Source organism: Ahaetulla prasina, chromosome 3, assembly GCF_028640845.1.
Source record: "Ahaetulla prasina isolate Xishuangbanna chromosome 3, ASM2864084v1, whole genome shotgun sequence".
Taxonomy (NCBI): Eukaryota; Metazoa; Chordata; class Lepidosauria; order Squamata; family Colubridae; genus Ahaetulla; species Ahaetulla prasina.
Window position 1 is genome coordinate 76,531,331 of NC_080541.1, and position 15,441 is coordinate 76,546,771.

The 15,441-nt window shown below is 34.6% G+C and overlaps 1 protein-coding gene across 3 annotated transcripts in view; it reads right to left on the minus strand.

Annotated features, from left to right (window-relative positions):
* The window catches only part of RANBP9 (RAN binding protein 9), a 54,517-nt gene that overhangs the window by 22,566 nt on the left and 16,510 nt on the right, over positions 1–15,441 (minus strand). For 2 of the 3 annotated variants that reach the window (XM_058178774.1, XM_058178773.1), the window contains exon 3: positions 1,810–1,862. In XM_058178774.1, the coding sequence (XP_058034757.1) occupies positions 1,810–1,862 (53 nt within the window). Of the gene's footprint in view, positions 1–1,809; positions 1,863–2,779; positions 2,833–15,441 lie in introns of all 3 variants that reach the window. The other variant, XM_058178775.1, reaches the window with a different exon arrangement.

Genomic DNA, 15,441 nt, shown 5'->3' on the forward strand with positions numbered 1-15,441 from the left:
GTTGCCCTTCTGTAGCACCACTGCTGTCGCTGCCCTTCTCAGCTCAAGAGCAGTGGCTCCGTCTCCCCAAAGGGCTACCCACCCACCCACCCACTGGCCGGGCCGGAAGTGGCACATCTCCCATCACGGGCTGGATGGGTGACCCGACCTTGGAAGGCAAAGGCGTGAGGAACCTCGGGGAAGGCAGGCAAGCATGGCAGGGCCACAGGGAAGGGAGTAGGCTGTTAACTCTCTTCCCCATGGCCGGGCGGCCCTGACATGCTTGCTTGCCTTCCAAGCGGACCTCATGGCCAGAGCTGCTTGCCTGCCTTCCTCCCCCACCACTGCCTCTTTGTTCGCCAGCTTACCTTCCGTGGCGGATGGTCCAGACTCGGGAAGGCAAACTGACCGGAGTTTTCGGCGGCCCCCAGACAGCCACCGCTGCTGGAAATGGCTTCTTTGTCAGCTGCTTTCTCCACAGGCAACCAAAAAGTACTGATGGAAAAAGCTGCTGCCGTTGTTGCCATGTTCTTCGCGCATGCTCATCCCACTGGATTTGCAAGGCAATGGGATGCGCATGCGAAGAACATGGCGGCAACGAACATGGTGGTCGGGCCGAGCAAGTGGTGACTGGGGGACCGGTTTGGGGGCGTGACCTGCCGGCCATAGCTAACGGTTCGGCAACCTTGGCCAAATGTCCGCCAACCCACCACTGCACTGAATGATATGGTACTATTCTATAGGTCCATCTTCTATTGTCCTCATTCTACACATATTCAATTGGAGGAGAACATAAGCATGTTTGCTTGAACTGGCATAGAGAATTTCATGTGATTCAGTATCCTAATAAAACAGTTCCAAAATATATCAGTAATAGTACTAAACAAATGAATAAACTCTGTCTTCAGTTTTCAGGCAATAGAAGTCAGAAGGAGAAAAGAGGCTAAGGCCAGTATGTACATCCTCTTGTCTACTCAGTTTGAAGCCCTTCACTCATTCAGCCATACATAAATTAACCTAGCAACTAACTATATTTCAATTAAGAAAAAAAGGATTTAAAAATTTTTTGGGGGAGAGAGCGGTAATTTAAACCACCATGCATACACAAAATGAAAAACAGTGCAATTTGGGCAATTACCAACAGAAGCCTTTAAGCATTTTATAATTAGCAATCAATTCTTTCAAAGCATTTACAATTTCCAAGCAGTTTCAAATAAGTGCTAAGAAAAACATTTATGTTACTAATAACTCTTTTTTGACCCAATTGTTTAGAAAGTGTTCCTCAAATATATTGTGCTTAAAGTGAAATCAGCATCAGAATAGTGAAAAAACTATCTTTTCAAATTCTCTGTTAGCATCTCAACTCCTCTTCTTGGTCAAAATGTTACATTTTGAAATTTCCTAAGCAGAGTTAAGATATTCACAGAATTGTGACATGTTGAATATCCCTTTTTTTGGACAGAAACATTTTATAATTGTTATTATAAAATGAGTAGGCCATATGAGTAGCCTATTCCAAATGAAATTTATACTGAGTTACAGTGTTTTTTTCAGTTCTGTTATGCTAAATGTTGTTTAACTGATGCTTGCATGGAAGGCCAGCATTACCTTCCTGCAAATCACTCTTGAAACGTTGGAGTAAGTTTTGATAGGATAGGACAAGTTATAGCTTAAATAAAAACCAACAAAAATCAACCTAGGATTTCTAAATCCTAGATTACATTAAAAACTTATTAAAGATAGTTTTGTCATCTAAAAGAAAGAAAAGCTGAATGGATTAATACATCAAAACAATAAAGGGTTTTTTTAAATAATTATTCTTCATCGTACCTGGTAGTCTGTTCATGTTCACTCCTTGAGCTGAGAGCCCAATTCCCATATAACTGAAAAATGGAAATTAAACAGGTCATGTTTGTCTGCTTTATATATACTCATTTCAAAACAGTAATGAAACAAAAAAACAATTTTTCCATTTAATTTATATATTTTACTCCAGCTTTTCAAAGATAATACCATTTTTTTTACTTTTTACTCAAAGTATTTGTTTGATTTTTATTATTTTCCTTTCCTGAAAGTATTAAAGACTGAGAAAATACTTTCCCAATATTCAAATATTAATGAATTATTGAACATTTCTTCTAGTGTAACTAACTAATTAGAAAAAAAAATCTTGTGTTACCTTTCCCATTTGGATTACATTTTGCTCTGCAAACTAATCTAGAAAACATTTGCCAAGATTTAAGAACTCATTTCAACAAGGAACACACCCATGTCCAACTTTGAATTTTGCCATTAAATGGTTCCAGGAAAAACACATGAGTTTAGGGAGAAAATAAAGGGAAGAAAGAAATCTTGTAGAAAACAAATCAAATGTCTTTTAGGATGAAATTCCTATAAGTTGTGGGAAAGTAATGCTGATTTCTAAAAACTTTTTGTAGAATAATGAAAAACAATCCACATTTCTTGAAAATGAGAAAAAAAAAGAAAGTAAGTAAGTTGATTTATAATGTATTAATTTCTACCTAGCAAGTAAGATTTGAAAAAGAAGAATAATTTAAACACCTTTAAAGTGTATTTTGAATTAGAAGTTAAAGGTGGATTTTTGCCTCATTGGTATGTTTAATTTTTAACGCAATTCAGAAAAATATCTATTTTTCGAAGGGAAATCTTCCCCCATATATCTATTATATGGAGGTGCTCATACTCTAAAAACATTAATGAAGAAAAGAAAGAAAAGTTGAATGGATTAATACATCAAAACAATAAAGGTTTTTTTTAAAATAATTATTCTTCATCGTACCTGGTAGTCTGTTCATGTTCACTCCTTGAGCTGAGAGCCCAATTCCCATATAACTGAAAAATGGAAATTAAACAGGTCATGTTTGTCTGCTTTATATATACTCATTTCAAAACAGTAATGAAACAAAAAAGCAATTTTTCCATTTAATTTATATATTTTACTCCAGCTTTTCAAAGATAATACCATTTTTTTTACTTTTTACTCAAAATATTTGTTTGATTTTTATTATTTTCCTTTCCTGAAAGTATTAAAGACTGAGAAAATACTTTCCCAATATTCAGATATTAATGAATTATTGAACATTTCTTCTAGTGTAACTAACTAATTAGAAAAAAAAATCTTGTGTTACCTTTCCCATTTGGATTACATTTTGCTCTGCAAACTAATCTAGAAAACATTTGCCAAGATTTAAGAACTCATTTCAACAAGGAACACACCCATGTCCAACTTTGAATTTTGCCATTAAATGGTTCCAGGAAAAACACATGTGTTTAGGGAGAAAATAAAGGGAAGAAAGAAATCTTGTAGAAAACAAATCAAATGTCTTTTAGGATGAAATTCCTATAAGTTGTGGGAAAGTAATGCTGATTTCTAAAAACTTTTTGTAGAATAATGAAAAACAATCCACATTTCTTGAAAATGAGAAAAAAAAAAGAAAGTAAGTAAGTTGATTTATAATGTATTAATTTCTACCTAGCAAGTAAGATTTGAAAAAGAAGAATAATTTAAACACCTTTAAAGTGTATTTTGAATTAGGAATTAGAAGTTAAAGGTGGATTTTTGCCTCATTGGTATTTTTAATTTTTAACGCAATTCAGAAAAATATCTATTTTTCGAAGGGAAATCTTCCCCCATATATCTATTATATGGAGGTGCTCATACTCTAAAAACATTAATGAAGAAAAAGAAAAAACATTTTTGCAGATATTTAATATTAATAATAGCCTTTTCTTTTACTCTGCTAAGCAACTGAGAAAGCATCATGCCAATATCCAGGACTCTGATAGGAAAATCCAAATTCAACATTTAAATTGAATCTATAAAGATTTCTATAGGATGAGTGTGTATGGGTAAACACATATAATCTATTTCAAATTAAACTGATAAAGAATAAACTGGAGATTGTTAATACTCAGCATCACAAAACTTACCCACTTATTACCCTTGAAGCTCAATCATAATCTCCTATCACACATTTTAGTAATGTATTTTTATGTAAGAGAATAATATGCATTTATCAAGTTATAAATTATAATGGCTAAAATAAATTATGCATTTTATAATTAATGCTGTAAGCTTTACTAGAATTTAAGAATCTATAAGTGCTAGAATTCAGATGGATTACTTCTCAAGGATTATCCATCATGCCCTACTTTATGCTCAATAATGGATTCAAATTCTAAAATTAGTATTGATGACTGCCAAAAGAACTGTATAGGCGTTCCTTATCAACCTTATGAAGAACTCTATTTTCCTAAATTATCATTTTTATTTGCAGAATATGCTAAATATACGTTCTATCTTATTATTGCAGAGCCAGGTTATCCAATCCTTCCCAAATGTTTTGGATATCAACTCCCATTAACCCAGGGGTGAAATGCTCCCAGTTCGGATCGGATCACCCGATCCAATAGCGATGATGGTAGGTGGTTCGGAGAACCAGTAGCAAAAATCCCTGCCCACCCCCATGCCCAGCTGAGCCGCGCAATCATCTGAGGGTTTTTTTTATTTTTAAAAGCATTTTTTCTTCAGACGAAAAAATGCTTTTAAAAGTAAAAAAAAAGCCTCTGATGATCGTGTGGCTCAGCTGGGATCATCAAGCCTTTTAAAATCATTTTTTCTACAACCGCTTCGGTCGAGGAGGTTGTAGAAAAAATGCTTTTAAAAGTAAAAAAAAATTGGCCATGCCCACCCAGTCACATTACCACCCCCCACCAAGCCACACCCACAGAACCGATAGTAACAAATTTTACATTTCACCACTGCATTAACCCCATCCAACATGAACATTGACTTGGGATTTTTTGGAAATATTTAAAATCTCTAGAGGTGGATTGTTCCTGGGCTAAGCTTATATATACGGTATTATTTTTACTCGGTGGAATGTATTCCAAAAGAGGCTGAACAGATCCAAAGCCTTAACCTGAAATCAAGTTTTCTTGGTTGATTGCCTTTCAGCCTGGATCTGGAAGTCTCAGAGAATCTTAGCCCTATTATTCTCCACAAATCTTTCATCTGGACTTGGGAGGGTACTGCCCATACACTGTGCAAATGTCCCTGTACTGTACACAAAGCCACCTACTTGGTTGTGTCTTTCAATATATGGTGTTCCTGCCTGAAATTTATATCCTGTCACTATGTGTTGAACAGTCTCTGAGATCTCTCTCTGCACAGTTTGCAACTTGGGTCCTAGCTAGTACAGCAGACCCCTGGTTCTATAGATCTGATGCTTAGTTCCTGTTCTTGTGTTGCTGTGACTAGTGTTCTCTTTCAGGCCAGCTCTTTCTGGCCACTGGCAGGATTTCCCAATGTTCAACCACCTCAGCTACCTCTTGATGGTACATCCCTTGTAGGTCTTATCCTGCAATGGCACTTCCTCTGCTTGATCTTCCTCCTTTGTCCATTGCTGCCTCAGACATTCTCTCAGCTGTTTGGGTGTTATCTTACTGATATACTCTCAGATGCTATGGGTTTCATCCAGGACATTGGTTTAGATATTGTTTTCAACTGTTGTACTATATCTGGGTATTGGACGTTGGGTGGAAAACATTATAGATTGTGAGATCTTCTCGATCTTCACATCATTATCTTCCATGTCCTCTTTTGGCCAGCTCACTATATTGGCAAGGTATCTAATGACCAGCAGAGCATACATGTTGATGGCATGGAACTTGCTCTTTATGAGCTGGCTCTTCAGGACCTGTCTTATCTTTGGTGTTGGTGTCTTCCTTGCCTCCTCCCCATGGTTCCTACGTGACTCTTGGATACAAAGGTATTTGTGGCTGGTCAGCATGGCTGTTATGTGACTTGCTGGTAGTTCTCTCTCTTGGCTACACTTCTCGAGTCCAAATGACATCCGACATTCCAACCTCCTCGCTGTAATTCATGGATGGATGGATGGATGAGCGAGTCAATTCACTCTTAGCACACAATTTGATGTCCTCTATATAGAGGAAGTGGCTGATGGTAGTTCCATTCTTGAACTTATATTCGTATTACTATGTGATTATCTGTCTATGCAGAACAGAGCAGGTACAGTGCTTTACCTTGGTATATGCTGTACTTTACGGCTATTCCCTGATCTCCGAATCTTTCGGCGCGAGCTGAAAACATTTTTGTTTCATCGCGCAGGACTAGCCTAATGGGTTTTTAAATGGGGTTTTTAAATGGGTTTTTTATGGGTTTTATAGTGTCCAGCCAACTTTAAATTTTTCTCTTTTTAAATTGGTTTTAATTTTTGTATCAATTGTTTTATTCTGGCTGTAAACCGCCCTGAGTCCTTTGGGAGAAGAGCGGTATAGAAATTTAAACAATAAATAAATAAATAAATTCAGATAAATCCATCTAGGCCTTGAATTTTGGGTGACTGTTCTATTTAGGAATAATTGGTGCTGTTCCCAATGTCCTTCTGAGCTGTGTTCATATACTGGCCCGTAAGCAATTAATAGACACTAATCAAAACCACAGCTGTCCTATATGTTTAGAAACATGAATCAGGCTGGGTTTCTTATGAAGCATAACATAAATTTGAGTTGTGTGTCAAGTAGGCTGGCTATATAAATCAATTAAACCAACCAACCAATCATAATTTCAAGTAGTGCTCAACTTAAGCCATATGTTCTGGGAACAGTTTCAGGGGTTATGTACTATTATTACTATATCCATAAAAATACAACAATAATTTAAACAAATATTTAGGCCATTGGCTTTTGTATACATCTCTAAATTAAAACACCCTCACCAGATGGCTCCGCATGGAACCAGCAAAAAGAATCCAATCTCCCATAATAGGTTTCATGTTCTTATTATTAGGGTTTTTTTTTAATAATCAGAAAATGTTCCCCTCTAATTTATGACTGTTATTCCATATCTTGCATCTTCAAGTATAATAACTAAATACATTTAATTATTTATTAATACTGACCAGTTTTAATATCAAATTCTGACATTTAAAAGAAGCCATTATGTAACTGTAATCTAACTGCTCCTATTTGGTTCTCATCAAAGGCTGAGGCCTTATTTAGTTTTATATTCATATTGAAATCTCTGTTACTTGCCTAAGAAAAAAGGCGGTTTCAGACTCCAATTAGAAAAACAACAAACCAAGAAAAGCATAGACAGAAATAACCTTGTTTATATAGTCCTTAGTTAAGCAACTTGGTGACACCTCACAAATTCAGAACTACAACTTCCATAATGACAGATTTGGCTTCTTCTGCTGGCAGGAGTCAAATGGTGAAATATTGGGCAGCATAAACCAACTAGTTATTAACAAAGAGCCAGATTTCTTAAAGATTTTGACTGATCATTATATGCAAAGTGCCTTATAAATTTAAATGTCATATCAACCAGTTTCTCAGGCTAAAACAGCTTCATACAACTAAAGAGTAATTTTGAGTGTTACACAATATAGAAGTATTCAAAATTAAATGTATTTATAGCATTCAAAGGAAAGGATTCAGTGTTATGTGAGGAAAACTGAATATAAACAACAGACCAGGAACTATATGCTGAACAATTCCCTTTCTGGCATCATAATTCCCAAACTTTGAGATTACAATTCCAACCCAGACATTAAGATTAACAACAATTGTCATTTCTTACACTGCACAATTTTATACTAATCTATTGGGGTATGCGTAATTTATTAAAATCACAAATACAAGAGCACCTGAATGACCTCACCCAGAGGATTTATGTAGATATTAAACAAAAGATGAGAGAGCAACAAGCTCTGCAGCAACCCTACACAATTGGGACCATGTGCTGGACATCTTCTTCCCTATCAACTGCAAACCAGGCCTGGAGGAAGGAAGATAATGAGCACAATTCAGTGCCACCCACACAATCAGTCTAGAAGGATACCATAATCAATGTTATTGAAAACTTCTGAGAGGTCAAAAAGAGCAAGGACAACATGCCATCCCCCTCCCCCTCTTGCCAGAAATGATCCAAGGTTGCAATCAATGCCATCTCAGATTTGAATAATGACTGAAAGGAATTCAGATAATCTACTTCCTCCAGAGATGTTTGAAGCTGCTGCACAATCTTTTCCACAACCTTCTCCCCAAATGGATGGTTGAAAACTGGCCAAAAATTTCCCAGTACCACTGGATCCAGCATCTCTTGAGAAGGGGGCAGACCACTGCCTCCTTCAGAGACAGGAATTAAATTAAAGAGGAATTAATCACCGCTATAGCCAAATCACATGACACCTCCCAGTAGGCCTTAGCCCATCAGGAAAAACAGGGATCTAAAACAGAGGTGATGGAACTAAGTTTTTAAAGCTTGTCCATTATTCATCAAGCCTAATAGAATCAAACTCTTCCCAGATAACTTTGTCCATATCATCTCTGTAGGGATGCTTAGCATTAAGCTTTCAAAATTTTCTCTGGGTACTTTTATTTTGGGTCTCCTTTTTTCTATTCTTTTTTTCCTCCATTAGTATTTCATTGGTTGTCATACTGTTTGCCCTTTCTATTTTTACACGGTGTTTATTTTAATTTTTTAAAAATCTTGTTATAAATATGATAAAATGAGTCTTTGCTTTGGAATCGGGGGGGGGGGGGAGATAAAAACATAAGCCACTCAGGTAAAGGAATCTGTCACCTCCCTGAGCAATTAGTTTGATTGCCAGATTGTTCATATTGTTTTGTAAAAATGTATAATATTCAATCAATTTGACTTTCTATAACTGCAATCTATAATTTTATATTATCTGACACACCAGATGAAGCAATGAAAAAGTCCTCCAGGTCACATTGCCATCTGCTCCATCAAGCAGGAACTATAAGTAAAAGAGGAGTCCAAACAGAAGAACGAGTTCCTTGTGTCAGAGCAAAAACTAAAGATGGTATGTCTCTGGAATCAGCTACTATATCTTCCAAATACAAAAAGCACTTTGTCTTGCTATGGTTAAACTTAAATATATTTCTCCCCATCAAGACCCTCGCTCAGACATCCAGACAGTACTTCCTCATCTATTTAGTCTGGAATTTAGATATACAACTGAATATTATCAGCATATTAATGACTCCTGACCATGTGTTGAATGAGTTTATTCAGTGACTTAATATACACATTTCAATACATACATTACCATTGTAAAAAAGGACAGTGGTGCTAAGATGGGATTCACCATCGCAAGATAAACTACTAATTCTTACGTTTCAGAAATCATCAACTATTTTGTTGATACAGCCTAAAACTGTATTTGGTTTTTTTGATCTGCAAGATAAATTACTGACTGATAAGTCAATATCTAATTTTCATAACTTCTTCGGCAACTAGGTTTCAAGAGGTATATAATTTAGAAACAAATCACATTATTTTCCCCAAAACCTTATCAACAATATTATGGATATCAAACAAAGCCAGGGCAATAGTAAAGGAGCTATATAGGTAACTGCTTTTATGTAATTTTCCATTTTTAAACAATAAAATTTGCAGCCAGCCTTTGGACATTCTCTGATGTCCAATAAATAATAAACAATCTTTTGTTGAATTATCTCAAAATTAGAAGAAACATAATACTTTTTAAGACTCTTTGTCATGATTTGTTCATAGTGATTACTGCAACTTTTTGTTCCAAAATTATATTTAATATTACCCATCTTCATATTTACTCTTCAATTTTAGCTAAATAATTCCACAGGTTTTCCTAGCTCAAATTGGGTTTACAATAACTCAAAGGATTTTAAAACTTGATGCAAGCTTTATATTTTATAAAACACAGTATAACTGGATCCATATTAAAATTACATTAAACTATTTGTATAACACTTAATATTTCTTTAATGGCTATTTTTTTAAAAAAAACACTGATTTCCCCCCACAAATGAAAATGGCAAAACATCTAAATCCTATTTTCATTTCTATATTACAGACTGAATAATAAAATCTCTTCTGAAATTCTGTCACTCAGATGTTCTACTCTAATTTTCTAATAATGCAGAACTCAAATTTACATTGCAAGTAAACTAATAAAATAAACCAATGAATATAATTGAGCTGTGGAGTTAAAAGTATCAGACCTTCATTCTAAATATCTACTCCAGAGTGAAAATAAACTTAAAGTTCTTTCTTTACAAAAGGCCTGAACTTTGCAATGTTTCTAAGTTATCTTCATTATATATATTTAAAAAAAAACACATTTACATGACAATCCTGTAGAGCTCTACTAAAAATTGGTTACAGGGTTGCCCCTCTCCTGCTGTAATATTACACACTTTCTAAGAAAGTTAATAGGACTTTGTTTGAGTAAACATAGCCAAGTTCAGGTTCTAATATGTTCTCTAGAATTGCATGATGCAAGCAACAAAAACAATATGATTAAATATATCCATTGCCTAGTATATCCACTTATTCTTCTTTTATTACATTAAGACTTACATGCATTAAATCATGACAAATACTAAACTGAAAATATACTATTCCAATCAGAGAAAACTATAAGAAATGGACTGTCTGAAATCAACTTATTATATCCACAATTTGTACAACTGGCTGCTCAGATATACCTTATCATATATTACTATTGGCATTAGTGATGGTTTAATATAGCAAAAGACAAGCATTGTAAAGTGCATTTGCTGGTTTTGCTAAACAATGTTATGGCAGAGTTTAGCATGGTTGCACAAAGAACTGCCTAATAAACGAAAAGACAAAAAGGATAAGTATAAAAAATGGAAAGAGGGACACATAACTAAGGCAGAATACCAGCATATAGCCTAAATTTTCAAAGATGAAGTCAGGAAAGCTAAGGCTCAGAATGATCTAAAACTTGCAACAAATGTCAAAAATAATTTTAAAAGTTTCTTTCAACATATAAAAAACAAGAAAAAAGTCAAAGAAACACTAACGGGAGAAGATTGCAAGAAAGTGACCATCAGCAAGGAGAAAGCAGAGCTGCTTAATTTTTTCTTTGCATCTGTCTTCACACAAAAAGAAAAAATAGCCCAACCTACCAAAAACAAAACAGTAAAAGACAGCCAAGGAATTCAAATTGAAATAGGCAAGAAAATGGTAAGAGAACACCTGTCAACTCTAGATGAATTCAAATCACTGGGACTGATGGATTAGATTCCAGAGTTCTGAAGGAACTGACAGATGTGATCTCGGAACCACTGAACCACTTTCAAAGATCCTGGAGTAGCATTATCAGATGTGATTCCCATCTTCAAAAAACGGAAAAAATTAGATCCAGGAAACTACAGACCAATCAGCCTGACATCAATACCTGAGAAGATCCTGGCAAAGATAATAAAGCAATCGATTTGTGAACACTTAGAAGCATGTAGTTACAACTAGAAGCCAACATGGATTTGTCAAAAACAGATCATGCCAAACAAATCTTATTTCATTCTTTGATAAAGTAACTAAATTAGTGGACCAGTGAAATGTTGTGGATATAGTATACTTGGATTTCAGTAAGGCATTTGACAAAGTAGACCACAACCTTCTTGGTAAAATAGAAAAATGTGGGATAGATAGCATCACCACCAGATGTATTTGTAACTGGCTGATAAACCATACTCAATGTTTAGCCCTTAATGGAACTACATCTACATGGAAGGAAGGAAACAGAGGGTTAAAGTAAGGTTCTGTTTTGGGCCCAGTACTCTTCAATATCTTTATAAATGATTTAGAGGAGGGGTTAAAAGATGAACTTATAAAATTTGCAGGCAACAACAAGCTGACAGGAATAGTCAACACCTCAGAAGACAAGCTCAGGATCCAAAAAGATGGATCCCCACAGGCTTGAACACTGGGCTCTATCTAACAAAATGAAATTCAATGTAGACAAAAGCAAGGTTTTTACACTTAGGCAAGAAAAATTAAATGTACAGATAGATTGGATGAAACTTGGCTCAATAGCAGTAACTATGGGCAGGATTGGAGTCCTAGTGGACAATCATTTAAATATGAGACAGCATTATGCTGCAGCCGCCAAAAAAGCCAATCTAATCCCAGGCTGCATAAACAAAGAGATAGAATCAGGATCTCCTGAAGCTTAGCACCACTTTATAAGGCTTTATAAGATCACACTTGGAATATTGCATCCACAATGTAAAAAAGATGCTGAGATTCTGGAAGGAGTGCAGAGAAGAGCAACAAAGATGATTAGCGGGTTGGAGGCTAAAACATAAAAGAATGATTGTAGGCATTATGTATGTCTAGTCTAGCAAAAAGAAGGACTAGGGGTGACATGATAACAGTGTCTCAATATTTGAGGGACTGCCACAAAAAAGGGGGGATCAACCTATTTTCCAAAGCAACAGAAGGCAAAACAAAAAACAATGGATGGAAACTAATCTAAGGAGAGAAGCAACCTAGAACTAAGGAGGAATTTCCTGACTGTGAGAATAAGCCAGTAAAATGGCTTGCCTTCAGAAGTTGTGGGTGCTCTATCACTGTAGGCTTTTGAAACAGACTAGATAGACCTTTGTCTGAAACCGTATAGGGTCTCCTGCTTGAGCAGGGAGGTTGAACTAGAAGGCCTCCAAGGTCCCTTCCAACTCTGTTATTCTGTACTCTCTGTTCAGCATGATCTCTAAACAGGGACAATTAACAGAGACAGGTTAAAACACAGAATTTTGGTTACACTCTGAGATCATGGCTCATTTGAAGTTAACTTCTGCAAAATGTGATTCTGGCTGTTATTGAGATCCAAATAGGAGGATGACTAATGGTTAATTTTCTTCTTTAGATGTAACTGAGATCCAGTTTGGGATGGTAGTTAAGGTACCTGGTGAGAAACTGGGGGATTTTGAGTTTTAATCCTACCTTAGGCACTAAGGTGGCTGGTGATCTTGGGCTACTCATTCTCTCTCAAACCTAGAAGGAAGGCAATGGCAAGCCACTTCTAAATTCTTGCCAAAAAATTTTTAGGATTCAACATTCACTCCAAGATGCACACACATACACAGAATATAGGGCTGGATCTTAACATTATTATTTTTTTTTTTTTAATTACTTTTTTTACAACAAACAAACAAAAAAAATACATTATTACACCCTTGTGCTATACATAAAAGGAAGATTTGGGTCTTCGGATATATCCTCATGATTGCCAAAATCCACGTTCTCGAGGTACAGGTACTGAAGCGTCCAATGTTCCAAGCGCAAAGTCCACAAATGGTTTCCAAGTCTTCCAGAAAATATCTTCTTTATACACACCACTTCTAATTTTAATATCACATGTCATTTTATCATTTAAAGCTAATTTCCACATTTCAGAATTCCACTCTTCTATTCTAAAAATCACATCTAGTTTCCAATATCTAGCTATTATAATTCTACCTATTATAATCATAATTCTAATCAATTCTTTTTCATATTTTGTTAATTCTATTTCCTTAATTACCAACAATAATATAGTTTCCACTCTCAATGTTATTACTTTCCCCATCATTTCAAATATCATTTTCTCCAATTGTTGCCAAAACTTTTAACCTTATCACAATTATACCACATATGTTCATAAGTCCCCAATTCCATCTCACATCTCCAACATTTTTTACTAGTTTTTTTATCCATTTGTGACAATCTTACTGGAGTCAAATACCATTTCCAAACAACTTTATAATTGTGCTCTTTAATCCTTATAGATAAAGTTCTCATAATTCTACTCTTCCAATTCACATTCCAATCTGATTCTGGTATTTCAATATTAAGATCTTTTTCCCAATTTGTCCTCATCACTCTTTGTAATTTTTCATCAGAATTTATAATCTTATAAACCCTACTAACGAGTCCCTTTAGCCCAATTTCATCTTTCATAATCCGAGATACTAAATATTCAAATTCAGTTTCACATCTATTTATTGAATAATTTTCCTTTAGTTTTTTTGTCCATTTTTCTATCTGTATTTTTTCAAACCAACTTAACCCTAATTTTTCAATAATTTCTTTATTCCTCCTTTCATTTCCCATAACTTTTATCCAATCTCTAATAATTTCTATATTTTCCTCTTTAATCACTTCATTACGTTTTATATTATTTTAATTGGCCAAATTCCAGTTGTCTCCCCAAAAGATTATATCCGAATTAAAATTTTAACAAATTTGTTCCACATTTTTACTTAATCCCTTTAACCAATAACTTCTACTTACACATTTTAAATTTGCTTTATCTAAAACCACCTTGATCCAAATTTCTATATCCCTTAACTCTAAATCTCTCCAATAATTATCTTCACCTTTAAGTATTTTTACCACTATCCGGATACCATACGCACAGTAATAATTAAATAATTTGGGGATTCCTAATCCACCTTCCTTTTGATTTTGATACCACATTTTCTTCACTAATCTGGGTCTTTTGCCACCATTGCAAAATTTATCCAGTTTTTTCTGATATCCTTCAATATCTTTCTCTGTCAAATTTAGTGGTAGCATCTCGAATAAAAAGTTGAACTTGGGCAGCAACATCATCTTACACATTGCAATTCTACCAAACCAAGACAACTTTAAAATTTTATATTTATCTATCTTCTTCTCAATTTCGTTAATCACCACATCATAATTAAGTTTTTTCAATTCTTTAACCTTAAGTGAAAGCACTATACCCAAATATTTCAATGTGTTTTTAATCCTTATCCCAAATTGCTCTTGCATATTCTCAGACTCATCACCATTACTATCCATCAATAATTCTGACTTTGACCAATTTACTTTCAATCCTGTCATTTCTTCAAATTCTATCAAATGCTTATATATCTTTTTCAAATCTTTCTCTACATTTTTCAAAATAATTAAAGTATCATCCCCATACAAATTTATCTTATACCCCTTATATCCTTCTAATTCTTCATCTTTTTCTATCATTTTTGTCAATATTTCCATAGCCAATAAAAATAATGTTGGGGACAGGGGACATCCTTGTCTCGTACCAGCTTCTAATTTTATCTCTTCAGTTAATATTCCATTCACCTTCACTCTTGCACTGCTCTTTTGGTATAATTTTGAAATAACATGTATAAACTTATTACCAAAGCCTAAAGCCTCCACAATTACTTTAATTGTTTCCCATTGTACAGAATCAAAAGCTTTAAAAATATCCAATGATACTATACCAATTTTATCACCATTATATTCAGCTACATCTATAATATTTAATACTCTTCTAACAATATCACTCATGTATCTACCCTTCACAAAGCCTACTTGATTATAACTTATATATCTATCTATAAATCTATTTAATCTATTACTTATAATAGCAGTAAATATCTTTGCATCCTGATTAATTAAAGAAATGGGCCGATAGGACTCAATCCTTTCTAAATCTTTATCTGGTTTAGGAATTAGGGATATCACCGTTCTATTCCATGACGAAGGTACTTCCCCACCATGTAATATTCCATTAAATAATTTTTGCAATCTTGGTATTATTAATTCTTTAAATTCTTTATAAAACTCAATAGGTAATCCATCCTCAC